Here is a 21700-nt window from a genome sequence, read left to right on the forward strand (position 1 = left end):
ACCATTACACATGCAGTTTGGATTTAGGACATTGCCACAATTCCTAATGGCACTTAATTTGGCCCGGTTCAGGTGCAGCATTCTTCCCTCTGACTGGTAGTTTAGTGCAACTATTTTTTTTACAAAAAAAAAAAACGGTGTTATTACTTACTGAGTATGTTAACAACATTCTTGCTTGTAGAACCAAGTTAAAGGAAGGATATTTTCACATTTGACTTCTTAGATGCAAAAACTCAAATGTTTTATGAAAAAGAATTCTCTTATATCATATAAATCACAGCTTGAGGGAGAGAAGCTCTTTCAGACAACAGTCTGAACTCTGAAGTCTTCTTGCATTTGAGATGTTAAGCCCAAACCACAACATTCATTTCTTTTCATTTATCAGACAATTACTTGCATGTTTGAAGTAATTTATCTAGGTACCAACATAGACAGTAACTAGGAGGACTCAATTATCAGTAAAGTTGGACGAGCAGAGAACTCATAGTATTTTAAGGGGTGATTCCAGAGCTCCTATTAAAACATCCCTCCAAAAATGAAAGAAAAATAAACAAGTTTTCTTTCTGCTCACCAAGTTGGCAGCCAGCATTCCAGAATGGCTGGGGATTGTAGTTGCTGGAGTCCACCCGGTAAGAAGATGGGTAGATGCGGGACAACTGATGCTGGTTGAAACGTAGATACTGTGCTGGCTTTTGCTGCAGTATCTGGTGGGCTTTTGTTTCACTGAAAGATGAAACCTGCCAGCTGGAAGAGACTACAAAGAAGAGAGGAAAAGATTAGAAGTAATGTCCATATTTAGTTATTTATTACCTACTTAAAGCATTCAAAACTACATAGCACTAGTTCCTTGTAACTATCAAGCATCATTTGAATACATCCCACTCAGAGGGAACTGTGCTTTCCTTGTATTACAGCAAAATCATTGTGCTTATCAGAGGAGTTATGTTGGGAAAATGAAGCTGAACATAATGAATGACCTGAATCTTCATTAAGAAGTTTAAAAACAATACTCTAAGATTTTTGGAATTTGTTCAAGGAAAGTATTTTGGACAAGATTTTTGGAATTTGTTCAAGGAAAGTATGCTTTCTGGCAAGCAATTCTCTCTGACACTTTTAACTAAAACTTGATTCCTGTTTTCTGGTAAGCAATTCTCTCTTTCTGACACTTTTAACTAAAACTTGATTCCTGTCAAAATAAGATGCAGAAAACTTAGAAAGAGGACTGAAATATTCTAGAAATGTAACGCTTTTAATTCACCACATTTGACTTAAAAATCTGAACTTTATGCTGGAAATGCTCTTCAGCTGTCAAAATAAGATGCAGAAAACTTAGAAAGAGGACTGAAATATTCTAGAAATGTAACACTGTTATTTCATCACATTTGACTTAAAAATCTGAACTTTATGCTTGAAATGCTCTTCAGACCATTCTGCCCAAGAGCATAACTAAGTCCTCTGTTATTTCCCAGGATGCACGTGTTGTGTACCTTGTTGTGTGCAGCTTTTACACAACCTGGCAAAGACTACACATGTACTAATTCCTGCCTGTAGTAACTTTTTCTCCTTTATGGAGAAGCCACTTGGTCCATTCTGAATGGCAAGTGGTCAGCTACTTTAAAATAGTATAGCTTTACTGTGTGCAGCTCTTGTGTTAAACTCTTTTCAAAGTCGGGGAGAAACAAACAGAAATCCAGCTTTTAATAAGAGGATATGTAAGAACATAAACCTTTCAGTTTCTTTGTATAGCAATTATTTTCAGCAGACTTTTAGTTCAACCTACTTTCAGTTTCAACATCATGGATGCCAACAGACTTTGTGTATTTCACCAGGTCAGAGAGTGCCCTGGACAGCTTCATTGTTTTCTTCTGTCGGTTTACCCTAGAAAGATAAAACAAATTAATTTCCCATTAATTAAGGGTCAAATTTTACTTTTCATATTTAAAAATAAACCAGGGTAAAGAAATCTAAGAAGGTTTTCTTCCACTAAGGAGGTGCTTAATAGTTTTATACCCCATAGAGCTTCATTGTCAAAGCACAGAAGTTGTAGAAAAAGGGTGCAATACCTATTCACATATATATTTACTTCTCAAGTCAAGTACTAACAAAAAACTTTTTAAATCCCAAAGAAACAGTAAGAAAGTAATGCTCTGATCCTCCTCATTTGCTTCAGGTTAAGTGATAACTAACAGCATATCTACAAACCTCCCATAGAAAGCTCCAAAGTATCCTAGAGAACTGCTTGATCTGAATTCTTACTTTTGAAGCCTGAAGCTTACGCAACCATTCTGCAAAGGATCTTTGATGTCAGGATTTTTGAAGAGGCAATTTCAAAAGAAAGATCAAAATCATCATCTGGATGTTGATGCAACTTCAGTTGACAGATTATTGAACAGTAAAAAAAAATACATCAGCAGGGGACCTGACACACTGCAAATCCACCTTAATGGATTCACTGGGCCACCAGTCAAATGTCCTGTATGTCAGCTGGATGAGATGGTAAGAGCTCAAAACACATACAAGGTCCACTGTACTTTGCTAATTAGTCTGAATGGCACCATGAGGTCATACTGATGGTCTTGTGACAGACATCAGACCTACCCTTACACCAGATTACTGGCACTTGCCTGCAGCCTTCAACAAATTGGCTTCTAGACCTGAAGTAAATTGCTTTATTGGGTACATTTAGGTTTTTTTTTTAAAACAGAATTGCCAAACTACTTGTTAACAAACCTGCTGTAATGTACAGAGCTCTTGGCTACATTTGCTTGAGAATCCGAATCATCTTCACCCTCTTCCAGACTTGTCGCCTTTTTCAATTTGCTTCCTTTTTTCTGTGCCACAAGGGAAAAAAAAGCATAGTATCATAACCATCTGATCAATGTTTCAGCAGCTGGATACCATTCTGCTTTGTTATGCCAGTGAGTATGTTAATTACAGACAATGGGAAATGACAGCTTTTGTAATACTCAGTATTGCAGAACACCACGCGAGCACATGGGGAAGACTGAGCCCAAGGCCAGAGCCTTTTTATACAGGAATCACAGATTCTCAGATAAAATGTGCAGATTCAGTATTTTGTTTTTCAGTTTAGATCTTGGATACTTTTAGACCTTGAAACTATCTGTTACGCACAATTATAACCAGTTATCCAGCCTACCTATTCAGTGAGCAGTCTGATAGCATCCTCTGCCAGACAATGCAACCATGACCCACCTCTCCACCACTGTGTGCGAAGGAAAAAACAATCCAAGAACACTTTGTGCAGAATTAACCTACCGAGTGGCTCACCTTGCGTTTAGAAAAACTGCCCATCAAGGACCGGCTGTGCCTTTTGTTGGTACTGAAGTCTTCCCCAGATTCCACATCATCCTCAACTTTATTCTAAAGCAATCAAACAAAGAATAATGTCGCAGACCAAACAGAGTGCTACAGACAGCATATTTGAGCATTATCAGAAATAGCTGGGGAAGCTAATCCTCCCTAAACTGTCAACCTGCCTGGACCAGACCAATGCAGACTTTTTTCTTTTTTTTTTAACCCACATCTGAGTACCAGGCCTTGTATCCCAGCAATAGCTGCTATCATTGCTGTCCAAGGGAACCTTCAGAGCAGACAGAAACCACACAAACACCTAACCCCAACTTCATTTTCATCCAGGCAAAGTTTGAATGTCCCCATACCACGTACATTCACTGTATGTGCTACAGACTGGTTTGTAGCTTAATATTTGAAAAGTGTAGTTTAATGGGACTTCTTTCTGCCAATTCCACAGTTTTAATAGGACACTTCACAGTAAGAAAGAAACTCAAATCTCATTAATCCCTAAAAATGTGCATGCTCATTTGTGCCACTGGTTTTTAACATGACCTTGCAGTTTTGTTGTTTCCTAGACTAATAAAACACAGACTATGCTGGTTAACTCCAGAATGCAAACGGATTCCTGAAGTCTTGGCCTTGTAGTGGATCTTACAAGACCAATTGGCTGATACATTATGTAAACCATTAGGCTTAAATGTACACATAAAACTCATGCCATAGAAAGTTTTGGGAAGCTGATTTTCAGCTCTCATCGAGTTTTAATCCCTAGTTAGTACACCTGCTCATTACTTGGCAGATCTCCAATGTTTTTCATTTGCATGCAACAACCTTCCTAAGCTTTTTGTGGCTTATTAAAAAATCTAAAATGACAATGCCTCAAGTTCATGAAGTCTGTGGGCTGAGTACATTGTTATATATAAAATTAAAATACAAATGTAAATGCATAGAACATAGAGAACCGAGGAAAAAAAGCTCAACTTTCATATGCATTTTTTATAATGGAAAATAAAATTATTTCTGTTGAAAAGTCATTTCACGAGTATATTTCATGCTCCAATTGCTGTGTGAGCAAGAAAAAAAAGCTTTGTGTATCTGACAGTGATATTCACCTGGCATCATCATTAACTGAATGAATACAGCTATGAACCTGAGGTCAATAACACATGATTTATTCAGTAAACTAATAAAACACAGCAAATGGAAATGCTAAAACACCTCTTTCTCCGAAGTCATTGGAGAAAGTCATTGGACTTTGGAGAAAGAGGTGGTTAGCATTTCAGTTTCTATTTTGAAGGACTGCCATACTTCATTATTCATCTCCAATAACCGACTGTCCCTCTGCATCAAGCATGAATCATAAAACCAGCTAAAATTAAAATCGCATTATCAGCAAATTAAATAGAGCTTCTACTAAACGGACATAAATCTGAAAATTATTCCTACTTATAATATAGCTTTTATATAAGCAAAATGAGGCATTAATAAGATATTATCACAGGAGAAGGGAACATGTTTTCTTATATATTGAAATAGCCAAATATGTGGTGGTCAAGGCAGTCATCCAAGAATGGAAAACATAGCTTCAAAATTCCAGTTCTACCTAAGTCTGACTGGGGACATGAACCTGGATCCCCCACGTCCCAGGTGGATGTTTTGGCACTCTGGTTATTCCTGAGTTGTATTATCCTGGTTAACCTAGACAGGAGACAGGGACCTACTGGCAAATAGACTCTGCAAAATTCATCGTGTGACTCACACTATCTTGTTCTAAGGGAAGTGCTGAGCATTCTTGAGGTTCATTAGCACTATGATAGCTGTGGACACCTCAGGTGAACTGAGCTAGCTCTACTGGGGAGTCTCAAAACAGATTTAAAAGCCCAACTTTACACATCCACCTTTGAAAGTGCAAGCATTATTGTTACAAAATAACAGTACTATGTATCTATAGAGACAAACAAAACAGCAACCAGATCTAGAGATAAGAGAAATATAGTAAAACATGTTCACCTTCTTACTATCTGATTTCAGACCAGCCTTTCCTGATGATGGTAGAGTGGTAACTGTAAAATTATTTGGATCTTCACAGTCACGGATTTTAGATTCTTTTATCAGTGAGTCAAGTTTTTTCTTTGCTATATTCTCCACTCTTTTCCTATTAGTAGATGCCTACAAACGAAACAGAATTATTAAATTAGGTAGTGATGAAAAAAAGTCATAGTAATCCTAGCCAAGATTAATGCAAACTAAAATGTTATGTGCAAGAAAAAAAAAGTTTCTTCATTTGCATAATGTGAAGCACTTTCCTGTGCAGCTCTGCATCAGACTTAATGTGAGGTATGGAAGCACATGAGAGCCTGAAGTAGATGTTAGATCTAAAGCATAAACATGAGAGAGTAAGAGAACTCCTGTTCCCTCCTGTGCACACCATAGCCCATGTGGGGAAGTCAGGGAAACAAAAATAGAAATCCAGAGTTTTCTTTTTCATCCATGAGGCATAAACTCCCATTCCCAGGTCTTTTAAGAGGTGACAGATTGTGTTTTCTCAATAGGCCTTAAGAAATCCCAGTTAAATTTGTAATGAAACAAGCTATGATTTTCTGAGGTCTTCAAAATTTGGCTTGGAAAACAAACCAGATGTAGCAAAATCTCAGATTTAAAGCATCAGTAAACCTCACAGCAAAATGAAGTGTTAGTAACAAAGACAATGAGGTCAGCAAAGCAATGCCTACTGAGCCTCTAGTGAGGATAACACACCCAGCCATAACACGTTACTACCTAATTTTATTATGAATAATGACACTTTTCTTACTGACATTACCGTCTCGATCCATTTAATGGAGGAAAAATAAATATTATTTGACATCTCTTTATAAATAGCACATGTGTGGGTGAAGTCAAAAAGAATCATGGCAAAAGTATTTTCTAACAATGAGAGACCCTGCTAACATTTCTGCCTGTTCAAGCATCTGCATCAGGATCCTCTGGAAACAAACCATTTTTAAGTCTAGAAATTATCTAGAAAACTTGCAAAATCAGGATCTTAAGTACCACAGTGCCCCTGATCTCAGCAGGGTTGGCAAATCACCCGCCTTGTTTCCTTTGGACTTTGGAAACAGCCTGCCATGCCTGGGAGATAGACAAAAGAACTAGAAAACAGGAAAACAAGTGGAGCAAACTTTGTTGATCACAGTAAAGTTTCAAAGTCAACAAAAGTCCAATTCTCATTTTGTTCAGTTTGCACAGTTCCAGTTTCCTGCACAGGAAACTATACAGGTAGCCCCTAAGTGGTTTGTAAAAGCTTTTGGTTTGGCTTTCAACTCATTTTCTCTCTGTTCAAAATAGTCATTCATGCCTTGACTCCAGGCCTGATCTTATTTAGGTGGAAAGCCCAGCTGGGCTGAGCTGTATCACCACTGGCTGTACAACACCTTCCCCTTGGAAAAGATGCATCATGTAACAAGAAAGTGTAAAAAAATATGAAGTATTGAAACATCACAGATTTCAGCTTTAAAACATTAAAACGTGCTATGTTAAAACATAATAATTTAAAAAACTAAACAAATTATTTTTCCTCTTCGGTAGACTTATTCATAAAGAAGTCTCTCTTTTAGCTTTAGATGTAGAGGCTCAAATCCATAATACAAAGTGAGGAAAGAGCCTGAGGGAGAGAGGACTGAAAATGCAATCTCTCCACAAGGCAATCTAGTTTATGATATTAAATGGGCTTGCTGTGTATTTTATATTGTTGCTGTAAGGTGCAATGTCACTTGCCAGAAGATTAAAGTGACAAAAAAAAATTAGCTTTTAAAAAGGATAAAGAAATAAGGGATTTTCAGGTTGAAGCAAGCAGAGATTAAAATATTCTCCCTTTTTAACACCTCCTTACAGTAAAAATCAACTAAACCTAGCATTCAGCAAACCAAAGGAGTGCTCTGTAACGATGACAGCAATTTGACATAAGTAGAATTTTTTTTCTTTTCTTTTTCAGCATTTGAAGCTGAAGCTGAAGCTATGAAGCTATGATGCAATAAAGAAACATGAGATACTATTATTTAAAATATTAAAAGACACAAAATTCCAAACTTGAAACACAATCCCTACAGCTGGTGCTGTCGAGTATGGACTTTTGTCAAATCTGTGCCCCTGAAGGTTTAGAACCTACAAGACTTGTGATGAATCCCAAAGATTAGACCACATCCATATTCCAGAGAAGTCATAAAAGGTTTATTCTCACAGGGCTAGGAAAACTTAACATACATTTACATTCAAATGGTCACTTAACTTACATCTCCATTCATTAGTTTGCAGTCATCATCAATCTCATCAGCGCTGTCCTCATCAGAAACTTCACCTTCCTCTGCATCATCACTGATGTTGGCTGGAAGTTTCTTCCCCTAGAAGATGAAATGATTACATGGGCAGGTTAGCATGCAGCTCTTGCTATCACACTTTTTCTTTTTTTTTTTAAAAAGAAAAATTATTCAAGACACACACCCAGGTTCTTATTGGCTGAGAAGATATTTGTTCAGAACCTTAAGTACCAGATTCTTAAAGACTTCTTTTTGTAAAATGATTTAAGTTAGGGTTGATAACCAGGAAGAAATCATAATCATCACAAACAAAAAGAGGGATGGAACAAACAAAGGAGGTTTTCACCTTTACTAGTATCTTTCCTTTAAGACTTGCTGGTGAAGGGAGCTTGGTAGAATCATCATTGTGCACAGAAGACAGATCCAGTTTGTCTCCCAGAATTTCTGTAAGATACTGAGCCATCTTCTTCTGCTGAACGACACTGCAATGGTTCTCAATTGACAAGATAACAGGGTACCTGGCAGAGACATAGGCAAGTATCATCAACTGCAAATTTAGCTTTTATAGCATTAAGAAGATAAGGGTTATTACTGTCTGAGCCATTTCTGTAACAGGCATCACCACCAGTGAAATCCAGAGGGGTCGGACAAATCAGTGTGGGCAAAGGACTGATACCCCACTACTCCCTGCAAACTCAATGGTCGACTTTTTGACAGCCACAGGACAGTTAAACTTCTGCAATCTGATTTCATGCACTTTTTTCCAGAACATACTTTTCACCTTCCCACACTAGAGTCCTGACCTCTGCTTCCTACCAAAGAGATTCTAGCACACCATTTGTAAGGAAAACCTAAATAGCCAGTGCCTTCAACTCTCCTCTTTATTCAGTGATTCAGAGCCTTTGTACTCTCACAGGTAAATCATAGAATCATAGAATAGTTTGAGTTGGAAGGACCTTTAAAGGTCATCTAGTCCAACATCCAATAATAAAAAAACATTCCGAGAGCTCAAAAGATCCCCAAAGGGGCTTTGTTTTTACCTTCTCACTTCCAAAAACAAGTGATAAACCTGTTGTGTTAGTTCTTCCATAAAAACTTTTCTAGCTACCAACAGAGCAGTGTCATACAAACAAAGCCTTCTACAAAGACAGTATTATTTCTAGATTTAGTTTTATTGTTGTCATTTATTGCTGATTCTCCAGGCTGAGGCCAAGAAATAACAACGCCTGGTTGTTTTAAAGGCACCAAGGTAAGATTTGTGAAACATTGATTCGAGCGTGGTTGGTGTCATATAAAAGCACACAGAAGATGGGATTTCTGTTCAGAGACAAACATTTTTAGGATGAGGATAAAAGCCAGTATACGTGAGCTTTGTAGGGCTGAATGAGGGATTCATTAATTAAAAGCTAATTATGAATAAAAAGATGTCTATCCTGACATCTGGCCCTCATTAGCTCCTCATCAGGAAAAATGAGGCTTTCAGCCAGACAATGCCTGCAGGACAAAACCTTCCCAATTGATGAGAACAGTTAAATTCCCAGCAGCTGAACTTGCAGCCTCCCAACAGCTACGCCTCCAGAAAACCCCTGCAAGTCTCAAATACATTTTGTTCAGTACCAAACTCTGACTGAGCATCAATACCTATCAAGAAAAAAAACCCACCACAAATAATAAATTGTAACATGGTCCCAGTTGACCTTTCTGTAACTCTTTTAAGAATTTATTCTGATGGCCAGCTCTCCTTGGATTTATTTACCAAGTCTTCAGGCAAACTCCAAAAATGTCAGGCTCACAATAAGTTTACCTGGGCTGAAATTTCAGTGCAAGTTTAGCTCTATTAATTAAGGCAGATGGACTGCTTTGCAGAAGCTACTGGAAAATTTTTATGGAGATAAATTATCTTAAAATAATTGATAGGCTGACACAGACATTTTGACTCAGAAGGAGGACAGTACTGCCAAGGTATACGAAACTTCCCATTGTATGACTCTCTGGTTTCCTCAGCAATGTACAGGCAGGGAAAATAACCTATTTCTCCTGAACAGTCTGCTTTCTCCACAATTGTTACTGTCTCTTTGTATTCCTTTGCTGCCTGACTTGCTTCCCACCCCTGAAGCAACCAACCAAGTGTATCCCTGACATCGCTGAGGACACATCGAGAGATATGTGGTTAAACTGTCAGCTACTCACTAAAAACATTCACTGTCAAAACACGTTGATCTTCTTTTCTTCTATGAACGGCATAGACAGCCCCACAACTCCGTACAGAACGCCCTTACTCAGTTAGTTTTTGCCTTGCTGTTTCTTTCTGTAGCTTTCTCCCCCCAGAAAACAACTCTGAATTCTGTCTGGCACACGTAGGAGCAGGTCAGATTGTCACTGACTGCCTTTACAAGGATGCCCGGGAACACTCCAGTTTATAGCCCTGAGACTCAAAAGTTGGCAGACTGTATACATACTCATTCTTGATAAAGGCATATTTGTTGATAGTTTCAATCACATCTTTGAAGAGAATTTTGGAAGTCAAAGTGTATCCATGGTGGACAATTGGTTCACCGTCCGGCCCATCCCAGCAGTCAACTGTAGAACAGAAACAATGACACCCATCAGACAAGTAACATCTGGGGCCACCACCTGTGGAAGAGTATGGGACCCTGCAATTCTACTGAATGTTAGTATTCTCTCTACAAAATTATTTTTACAATTTTTTCCTCAGTACCAATGACACTGCTCTTCAAATGTCTGCCTTATTTCCACACTCAAGAAATTCCTCCTTTATAAGGTAAGATTGTTTTGTTGTTCTTTATGAAAGGAAGACACAATTTTACTAGGCTTTTTCTTCTACCCAGTTACCACATCTTCTGCAGGACTAATAAGTCTTCCTTTACAGAGGAGAAACAAAACTATGGAGGTTACTGATGATTGCTTTTTGATCTTTACCTTCTACGCAACGACAGCCAGCTTGTAGCACCCATGCATACATGTCCACCCTGGACTGGGACATCAGCTGATCTCCCATGAGGTAGGTATTATGTGAAGAGGTAATGAAATAGTGACTCAAAGGATAACTCATGTCCTGATTCACTTGGTAGTGTTCTGGGTTGAATATGTCCCCTGATGGACTCCGCATGTAATTGGTGAAACCTGTAAACAAACACCATCATAAATAATACAGTTTGTTACTGCAGCCTTCCTAAAAACAGCCTAAAAATGCATCCCTACATTCACCAACACACTCATGAACACGTAAGATAAATAAATAACACTACTACGTCCTGTCACATTTGCGATTATTGCTTTCAAGTAATTGCTAGTTGCTTTGTACATTTCCTTGCTCTGCGCCTTTCCTGAAAAAATATGTCTATTTAACCCAAACCTGATATTTTAGGCTTATAATTTTTGTCAAAAGACTCTACTAGGACATTAAATCGCATGGCATATAAAAGCCTCCACAGATCTGCGGTCATATTCTGGCATTTTGATCACAGATACACAGACGCTTTCACAAGACAGATTAACATTAAAAACTGTTACTTCCATTTCAAGTCTCTCCTAAATTCTTTTCATTCCCCACCAATGAAAGACTGAGATTTCCATTGACATCCGGGCTTTAACACCTGCTGACAGTGATGATGTCTTTATTCAAAAGGTCTCTGCTTTAAGACTTCTAGTTCTCCTGACATTTCACTCATCATTCCATAAATAAAACAGTGCCTGTATAAAAATCCTGCCACACTTCTAAAGGTCTTAACTCACTTTCTCTGACTGTGACATGCTGGTCCTTTATTTCACTAAAGCTACACAAGGAAAAATATCTCCAGTCCTCAAAATCAGCCTCAAATACTGGTCTAGAGAACACAGAGAAACTGAGCTTGAAGAGAATTTAAGACTAAATGTCATGTTTATGATGGTCTTGCGTTGACAAAAGTTTTATTAAAGGAGAAGAGCTGGTAAATAGCATTTTGAACAATACCCAAGGAAACAGTGCTAGGGAATGTTCTGTTCTGTTGCACTTCCAGCAAGTCTCCCATAAGGAGCAGAGCCCACAAACATGAAGCTTTTTCCAGTTGTCTCAAAACGGCCTCACCTTCTACTTCCTCCTGATCAGAAGACACCCAGCAGAATGTCACCCAAGTTGGGCTGCTCTCTAATCCTAACCCACAAACTCTCAACTAGTTTCTCATGCATTCTTAGGCAAAGTGATTTATAGATCAGGCTAGAGTTTTTCACAGTTTTTCTTTCTGGTATAAAAACTACAGTTGCTTGAAAAGCCTAGTTTGCTTTTCTAGCTATGAGGAAGGCAAGATAATGAACCTGATTATTCATTATTTGTGTGACTGCGACTGAGTGCAAAGCACCAGAAAATGAAAACATTAATATGTCAACTGCTATTCTCACTTCACATTAGTATAAGCTTTAAAACATATTGAAAATTTAGGAAGTAGACCAGACCTGAATCCATCCTAAACAACCATCATTTATTGAAATAAAACCCAACCACCTTACACAATACCCCAGAAACTACCCATTTTGTGCAGTAAATCAATCTGAACTTATATTTTGCCTCTTTTCACTATGACAATGAACAGAAATGGACAAAATTGATTTTCAAAAGGTCCTAGAATTTTTGCACAGAATCTAATTCCTGAGGAATGTATTCTGTTCTTGGAGACAGTAAAATCTGGCAGAAGATTTACTGTTTAGGGGAAAGGATTTAGAATCAGTCTTCAAAATAACAGCTACCATCATGATGGTACCCCATTGTTATATTCAGAGCAAAGGCTTTAGCACCAGAAGTCATGAAAGCATATACTTCTAGACAAATTTCAGCTATCATCCTGCTTCACATGTTTACTCAGGATCAGATCACTCCTTTTATTAAAAGTTAAAGGATTTCCAAAAATACCTGCAGGAATGACGTAACTAAATTCTACTGTATTTTCCAGAAGCACAAATAAAGATGCATCCAGCTCCAGCTGCCCTTCAATGACTGCTGTTTCGTCATGACATGTACCTTTAAAAATCTTCAAAAGTGATTTCCCTATTTCCAATTTCCCTTTAGATTCCTCAGTAAATAATAGATATTTTTTTAAAAACCACCTTCTGAAAAGCATACTCTATACAACATGACAAAATTCTATGACTATATATTATGCAAATGAATGCAATATTCTCATAAGCATTTAAACAATTGCCTCTTTCCCACAGAAGCTACACCAGCCAGCTCACCATCAATGCCCAGAGCTCCTTCCTTCTTATTCTCCAGGCACGGCTCAAACTTGCTGATGATTTCCAGGCAATGCTCTTTAGTCACATTCGTCATCTGTAAAAGTAGCAAAAATTGATGTGTTAACTGGGAATCACAGCTTCTCTTCGCTTTTTTCTCTGCGTACAATTTAACAACTGGCCAGATCATCCATAGCAGTACTCAGGATTTCCAGTCACCCAGTGAGATTCTCACTCCTGTCAATCAGTGTCAGGTCAGATAAGAACTAGGCTGCTTTGTGAAAAGTTTCTGCCCTATTGGCAGCTGCCTGATGGCAGCCAATAAAGACAGAGTTCTGCTTTGTAGGTCAAATCTGGTTAGAGCGTTATTAGGCACAAAGAGCATCCAAACAGAACAAGCTTTGTCACAAACCAATGGGATTTCTTCTCTTGTAGGATTAAAGGATTAGTTTGCATTATCAAAGGGTTTTTACTTCAAAATAAAACAAGAAAATGGCTCATCTTTATGCAGAGGACAGAAAAATCAGTTACTAGCAGGGTAACAGAGAATCAGGACATAATGCTCTCACAAAGCTCCTTGAGGAAATCTGTTAAATTCAAGGTTGCTTTGCATTCTCAACCAAAAAAGGAAAGAGTACAAAGGGAAATATATGTTTGCAAATGTTGTCATTTATTAAGAAGGCCATTTATGATAAGCTGTAGCTTTTTTTACCTTGCAATGTTTTAATAATTCAATATTAACACTGTTACTTAATATTCCTGCTATTTACTGTTGATTTATCCCCTAATTATTATCCCTGCTCTTATTTAATACTCCTGTCCTGCGTGGTCCAGCAAAGCCCTTGTCAGCAGAGGGGACTGCCAATAAAGTGACTGAATTGATGACTGTTTTGGCAACACGGAATCTTTGCTTAGGGGGAAATGAAACCACCAGCATATCTACTACCAGATCAATGACTTTTCTGGCAGTGATTTAAAACCAAATAATTAAAAGAAGAGAAAGAAAAAAAAACCCTAAGCCCTTATTTGCCCATACATTACAGGTTTGGTGGGTTCAAAAGATAAAGCTCTGGAACAACAGAAGGTTTTTCTGGTACAGCTTCAAACACGCAGATGAACACTTGTTTTCCCTGTGCATATTGTACGAGAAAGGGTAGCACAAGGCAAGGGAGAGAAGCCCCACAGGCATGAGTTGTCCATGTCAGTGATTAGTTGAGCTGATTTGCGTCCTGGGGCGAGTGTTCATTTTCCTCTCACCATCTGGAGGATCAATTGACCAATGAAATGGAAACATACCCCACTTATCTAAAAAGATAAGTGCCAGAGAGGTGGCTTTTTTATTCATTCATTTCTCCAACAACGCTTGGAACTGATGGAGATTTATGACTTCCAGGCATGCAGCTTCAAAAGAGATCATGAGAGGAAAAAGGCAAAGATGAGCCAATGCGTTTGTTCCGGCATTGACTGCATCTTGCTGTCCAATTATTTTTCCTCACTTCAGAATCTTCCGTAAGTGTCTAGATGGAAGTCCACAGGATCATTCAGGGACCCCAGGAAGTCACCCACCCCCAAATCCTCCTCAGAGCAGGGCCAAATGCAAGGTCAGATCAGTTAGCTTCGGGCGTTACCTAGTCTGATCCTCAAAACCTCCAAGAATGGAGGCAGCACAACCTCTCAGGCAACCTGTTCCAATGGATAAATGTCCTCCTGGTACAGACAGATCTAACTGTCTAGTTTTCACACATATCACAACAAAGTTCTCACCTCTTCAAAAGGGCAATGGATTCCCAAAGGCAAACAGAAAGGCACACAGACTGGAAGTGTTTTCCCAGTTTGGGCCTACCTTCTGTTCAGTTTCCAGAAAGCGTTTCAGGTCATCTGCATCCAGGTAGTCCTTGTGGTTGCTGTAGGTGAGCATTAGCAGGTACAAATCACGTCGTGTTGACATCATCTTATAGAAGGTGCAGAACTCATCGAAGCCCAAGGTGCCCTGGTTGTCATCCGTATCAGCCTCCTGCATCACACAGCAATAAGGCAATGAGATACCCAATGCCCAGCAAGAGCCCGAGCAAACTTTGAATAAACAAACTCCTGCAGGAGAATAAAGCAACACTGAAATTAAATGCAGGTTGCTGCTGCCTGCTGTGGCTACTGTCTGTACAGCCTGCTAGAACAGACTGATCCATCAGGCTGATGCTTTACACAGCTTTCCCCTTTGAACCTCTGAAATGTATGCATTAGTGTGTGAGCCAAGAAACAACTTTTAAGGTCTTTATTGTTCCACAGGGAACCCTGCTTGAAGGATTTCTTCTATCTATGGCAGTGAAGTAAGATAGTATATGCTGCAACTAATAAAAATGGCTTTTCCCATTGTAACTATGGCAAGACTTTTTTAAAGAACTCACTACTTTTTTAACTAGAAAAATTAATATTCAAGGTAACTTCCTCCAAGACCTACATATAATCTACCCTTCTATATCTTATAATACTTTGTGCAGCTATTTCATTAACCAAGAGATTTGATTTTTCATTTCAAGGCTGCTTAATATTCTGATTCTAAGCTATCAAATAGCAATTATATTTTCAGTTGAGACCAGCTCAGCTTCAATTATGCATTGCATGAGGAAAAAGCAAACCTGTTCTTCTTTGTTAATAGCATTTCTAAAGCACCTGATATGTGCAGTAATTGTCATTGATTACGAACAGTAAAACCAGAACACAGCATACAATAAGCGCAAATTTTTTTTGTGCAAAACTTACAGGAGTTCACTATGCTGAAAACTATTGATCCAACTTCTGCTTAGGTGCTTCACACAACAGACTTTTTGATTATAAAAGCATATGCACCTCCATAGTTCATATAGTTGCCCAATAAATTGGGTTTAGGTCAATAGAATGCAATGTCAAACAAATGGCTCTTTGTAGTGCAACAACATGACAGATACAGAAGCTTGCATACTGGATATTTTATTAGTATCAGTTATTGGAGGATATTGGATACTTTACTGGATAATATTTATTACAGAGAATGTAATCAGAGAAGGAAATGTGACTGAGTTTCAGATAAACAAATACAGAAAAAAAAAAAATCAGTCTTTGTATTGTATGTCTTTCTGTTATGTAACACCAGAAGGTACCTGGTGTAATGCCTTTTCTATGAATAACAATTTATCTATGACGTGTTTCTGCAGCTCTCTTCAATTTACCAAATGGACTGTGTAGCATCTCTCAGCAGAGTGGAAACAAACCAGCTGCTGAAGCATTTACAATCTCTCCTAATAGTTTTCATGCTAAATCTCCAGCAGCTCAATCCTTCTTCTTTTAGAAAAAAAATACATTTTTATTTCTTACCTTAAACATTTGCTTGACCTTTTGTCGGGGCAGGTTGACGTTCAGTTTGTGCATTAGCTGGAGCACCTCATTAATACTCAGACTGCCATCACCATTTTTATCTGCCTCATCAAATGTCTGCTTCAACCACATTGAACAGGAGTTAAGGAACAGGATGGATTATCAAGAGATATTACTGAACATTATGTATATATGATTTTTTTTAATGTTAGGAAAGACTGTATGTGAGGCTGGGGATGAATGAAAGTTCAAGGTAATATATAACTCTACTTATGTTACTTCAGTAACAGTTTCTGCACTTGCTATGCTCAACGTGCAACACACACTATTTACCCAAACTACAGCACAGAAGACCTAATTTCTGAGCAAACTACAATGTTCCTTCACACTTGTCCTGTAAAATCAAATTAAACAGACAGCTTTACACAGGGAGTAAGAGACGAAAGCATATACCTGTGCATTCTTCAGTTCACTCCAGTCATTCATCTCCAAATCTTGCCCAGAACAATCCTCTTCAATGACTCCTCTCTCTGTCTTTAGAAACTGGGAATACAATGGGAACTGCTGTGGAGCTTTGAGCCTAGTGCTTACTTTTCACAGGGAGTAAGAGACGAAAGCATATACCTGTGCATTCTTCAGTTCACTCCAGTCATTCATCTCCAAATCTTGCCCAGAACAATCCTCTTCAATGACTCCTCTCTCTGTCTTTAGAAACTGGGAATACAATGGGAACTGCTGTGGAGCTTTGAGCCTAGTGCCCAATTTTAGCAAAATAAATACTTAAAGGAATCCCTATGCCACTGATCACTCTCCACCACTGGGAAATGCTCTGAGATAGTATAAGGATATTGGTCTCTGGTCCGTTGGCGTTTTGAGAGGCTGTCTTCATCACTGATCCCTGCCATCAGGTATTTTAGCCCCGTGATCCAGGTGCGTGCTTCCTCTCCACTGGAAGACACCAGGTCAAGAGATTCCATATGGTCTCCATAGTAGATGCTGAAGCAGCAGTTGGGATCAAAACTGCCATCGGCATAGCGCTGAAAGATCTCCGATTGCTTCCCCTCACAGACCTCCTGAATGGAGTCAATAGAAACTAGAATGACAAAAGCACATAGTTCATTAATGACTGTGTGCGTGCCCTAGGCCAGACAAAATGCATTTTTCCTGTAGAGAACTTCTGTAGAGAAAGGGCCCAAACCCCAGATTGCAAGGTCCCCAATTCACATAGGGTTTGCCTGCAACCCATTTACAACACTAGTGCAACCCGTAGAGCTAACAACAGCAGCTTAGTCTTCATAAACTATTTATCATAAAATCATTTACTGCCCTTTAAATTCAAGTACAATAGTCTTCCTGATCACCTGTGAAAGAATCAAATCCTTCGTACTACTTTGATATAAGAAGGCAAGACCCTAGAAGGAATCAGAAGAAAGGTTCTGTGGTTGACACTCACTTTTGGCTTTCTCATTCTTTCGGGAGGGTCTCCAGCGAATACATGACTTGTGCTCATCCAGGTAATAGAAACGGACCAGCCCTTTGGAACCGCCACGGAGTTTGATCATTTGGGTACCAGCTTGCATGGAACTCATACATCTTTCCACTGAAGAGAGAAATAAAGTGATACCAGTAAGTCAGACCTTGCTCCCTTTAAAATCAACTTTACTGGAAGAAAACCTATCAAGCAGCTGCCAAATTAACAGTTGGAGTCAAAGGACAAGATTTCCTGTACTGTCTAATGTAAGAGGGATGATCAAAAAGTCAGAAAGATTCTTGGCTATTGTGGACTTACCTGTAAATGTGAGTTTTCATTCCCATATTAATAGGTATGAAACACACATATGTTGGAATTGGTGCAAGGTACATATCCTTCTTAACACCAATACTATCAGGTTTGGTCTTTTTCCTGCCCTATAACATATAAGGCAAGTAAATCCCCACATTTGCATTAAAGTTAACTCGGATGCTTAATTTGAGTTCCTACAATAAGTAAAAGTTGTGTTGGACACAGTACGAAATTTTACCTGAAAGTTTGGATCCTTGGCCAGCAAAAACTAGCACAGCTCTAGCCATGTCAGGAAAGTAATAGTCATTCTGCCTCGTGTTTTTGCCTCTTAAACATACAGTACCCTTGTGGCATAACAAGGTTTTTTCACATTTCTCTTTGTAAATTCCACAGTTCCTGTCAGCAGTATCAACGGTTAGAAGTACCATGGCTTCTTATGAAGCAGTTTAGTTCGCATTCTGTCTATCCAATTAAATTGAATCCAATTAAGAAAAAAATTTAATTACCCAACTTGGTCATCAAATGTATTCTAGGAACCCTAAAAATAATTCAAATATTTTTATGTACAAATGACTTAAGAGTTAAACCATTTTCACTGCCTTAAAAATTAACAGCAAGAAGATGATTAGAATCCAGTGTGGGACTGCAAAGCTGAAGCCAGCTTCAAAGGCTACATTCTTATAGAGATCTACAGTTAGGGCCAACAACAGACTCATTTTATCCTACACCAGTCAGGTAAACATATAGAACTATTTTGATTTGCTTTCTCTAATATAAATAGTATTTCACTGTACTTAAAAAGATTCCCAAGTTTTCTTCTTGGGAAGAAGCTGAAAAAACAATACTGAGCAGGTATTGCACTGATTGATGCTTTGTGTAAGGCACTCAAATACGACAAGGTTAAGTGTAAATACAATACTATAAGGTTTGGTTTTTTTCCTGCCCTATAACATATAAGATAAGTAAATCCCCACATTTGCATTAAAGTTAATCTGAAATATCAGTTAAATATAGTTCTTTATGACCGAGTTAGAAAAAGCACTGAATGCTAACAAAGTTGGATTTGTAGCCCATCACCCAGTGCTATGGAAGACCCATAATTTTCTCATAAGCACCTTAAGTTCAGAAGCTCATTTCTACAAATACTTCCCCAGATAAGCTGCTCCCAGCATGCGAACAATCCTAATAAGCAAACTCAGAAAAACACCTCTCCCTATTAAAGCAGTTAGAAGATTATGACCTAAAACGCCTAGTGGATCCATATAATTATATTTTAGCATTCAGTCCTAATTCATAAACATTTTGCCACTGCTTGCCAATACCCATGACTGATGAAACACAAAGCACATTGAAAACACACTAATAAGCAGCATGTCATAGAGTCTGAGGCAAAGCTAAGCTGAACTTTCTGAGGCAAAGCTAAGCTGAATTTATCAGCAACATTATTTTGAAACTCCTTTAGTAAAAACACAACATTTTCAGCATGACAGATCAACACTAGGGTTTCTGCAAACCACAAAAAGACTTTATAGCCCAAACATTTACTTCTGTCCAGAAGCAAGAATGCCCACTTTCATTGCACACAGAGCCATCACAAAGGCACTGCATCTGTCTGCTCTTTACATCACACTTTTACTTGCCATCCAGGCCAAAGAAACAGTAAACTCTGAAAATAGTAATTCTAGAAAGTTAAGATGGATTATCAGCTTTTCCTCCCATTGCTTCCATGGATTAAGTCACTGATCCTACAAATTTGCTTCTAGACATTGTAGCAAGAACCTAACAGATTTTTCTCCTTCCAAATGACTGAAAACCAGGTTCTCCTTGGAGGAGGCATTTCCCCTGTACTGCACTTTGGCCCTGGGCCCCTCCCGAGATGTGGCAGCATTACAGACAGCACAGCCAGTGGCCTTCAAAGGAGCAAGTCTTAGAAGATGCTCCCTCCAGGAGCTCCTGTGTCTGAAGCCTCTGGGAGCAAGGCTGGGGCTGTGCCTGTACCTGCCCAGACGGGAGACATTGCTTTGAAATTCAGCTAATGCAAGAAACGGGGCTTGACAACGCTAATGCAGAGTGTTAGCGACTGGCTGCGTCCCAGGAACGAGGCAGCCTCATATTTTCTGCCAGGTCTCCTCTAATGACAGAGCACGGTCTGTGATTTAATGTCCTGTGCCTTTTCTGTCTGGTCTGTTTAAGTAAAATTAAAACTATTACCATGTCCAATGTATCTATATATTCTTTTCAGACCCATGGATGAGAAGTGTAATCTACTACACAGATTCTGGATGGAAGAATGAAAACTAACACATACAATACATATTCTAGTGAGTACAGATCTATGAATAAACACAAGCAAGTCCTGAGTTCAGGCTTTTATCAACCTGTACATACAGATTACAGATGAAACGTATCCAAACTAAAACACTTATTCCATGTATTCCAAAATGCATCAAACCCCACACAGTCCTTTGGGGTAGTTCAAGTCCAACTCTCAGGCAAAAGCAAAAACACTCAAGAGAAGCAAGGAAGAGTAAAAACAAATGGATGCTTCCAGTGCTTTAGAGCTCATATTCAGACAATATTTTTTTTTCTGACGTCTTTCCCAGCACGTAAATGAGAACAACACACTGATGAGAAGGCAAGTATAATTGCTTCTCCTTACCACTGTTCAGGTATCTTCTACAAGGATTCATTTCTGTAGTTCAAGTAAAAATCCCTCTGCTTTGCAATGAATATTTTTTTGGAATAAATGGCTTCAACTACCTTCAATTAAGGCTGAACTTTTCCTCTTGGTAAAATAATAGTCTACACTTCAATAGCACCTTTTTGCAGAATTCAGTTGAGGTTCGGCTCTCTTTTGATCTAAGGAGTTGTCTCAATTTGCATCTGGACAAAATGCAGACATGAAGAGAAGATGAATCTCTGTACTGTGGCAAAAAGGAATATCATAGCAGAGCAGGAAACAGAAACATAGAACACTCAGTTCCAATCTTGTGTTCTTACAAAGCAACTGACACGGTGAAAAGACTCAAAGTGGGTTTTCACAGTTCACAGTTTCACAGAGTTACTATAAACAGTTTTAAAGTAACAATAAATAATAAAACTACACAAATTATAAATCCCTACAATTTGTCCTGATACAAGTAAAAAAAAAAAAAGTGCCCAATTTCATGCTTATTGTTAGAAAGATGTTCTAAATTCTTTTAATTATTTATGGTTCAGTAGCATTATTATCTTTTAGGAGTTTCTGGGTTTGATGTAAATGTGTGAAGGAGTGGGAGTATTTTAGCATGTGAGGATCTAAAGAAGATAGAAGGGTTTAGTCACTGAGTATTTTTATACAGCTTTGTCAAAAGATTCACGTCCAAAGTTCAATACGGCCCCAGGTATGTAGTGGCACAATCAAGAGTTAACCTATGGTATGTTCTGCCTACAGTATTCATAGATCAGGTACAGCAGGCTGATTCGCATCATTATGCGAGGATCCAATTAAAAACAGACCCCATCCCACTTCATTAACCTTCATTTGTCTCATTTTGCATTCCTACAGCCTTGTGAGCAGGTCACTCTCACCATTTAAATCAACGATCTTGTCACTAGTGCAAGAACTTTCTCCCCGTTATTTGCTCTCACTGACTCAAGCCTCACTAAATTTCATGACCCTCTACTATTCTTTTCATCGGCCAAAAAAAAAAAAAAAATCTTAAAGTATCTT

The 21700-nt window shown here is 38.5% G+C and overlaps 1 protein-coding gene across 1 annotated transcript in view; it reads right to left on the bottom strand.

Annotated features, from left to right (window-relative positions):
• Positions 1–21700, bottom strand: part of PLCH2 (phospholipase C eta 2) — a 77327-nt gene that overhangs the window by 17646 nt on the left and 37981 nt on the right. Inside the window, exons 3-16 of the mRNA XM_014943937.1 lie at positions 17659–17805; positions 17055–17298; positions 16206–16335; positions 14698–14868; positions 12858–12951; positions 10569–10772; positions 10088–10208; positions 7975–8146; positions 7605–7712; positions 5326–5484; positions 3289–3381; positions 2731–2831; positions 1781–1878; positions 572–754 (exon numbers count right to left, since the gene is read on the bottom strand). Of these exons, the coding sequence (XP_014799423.1) occupies positions 572–754; positions 1781–1878; positions 2731–2831; positions 3289–3381; positions 5326–5484; positions 7605–7712; positions 7975–8146; positions 10088–10208; positions 10569–10772; positions 12858–12951; positions 14698–14868; positions 16206–16335; positions 17055–17298; positions 17659–17805 (2025 nt within the window). The remainder of the gene's footprint in view (positions 1–571; positions 755–1780; positions 1879–2730; positions 2832–3288; positions 3382–5325; positions 5485–7604; positions 7713–7974; positions 8147–10087; positions 10209–10568; positions 10773–12857; positions 12952–14697; positions 14869–16205; positions 16336–17054; positions 17299–17658; positions 17806–21700) is intronic.

Source organism: Calidris pugnax, unplaced genomic scaffold (genome assembly GCF_001431845.1).
Source record: "Calidris pugnax isolate Ruff unplaced genomic scaffold, ASM143184v1 scaffold129, whole genome shotgun sequence".
Taxonomy (NCBI): domain Eukaryota; kingdom Metazoa; phylum Chordata; class Aves; order Charadriiformes; family Scolopacidae; genus Calidris; species Calidris pugnax.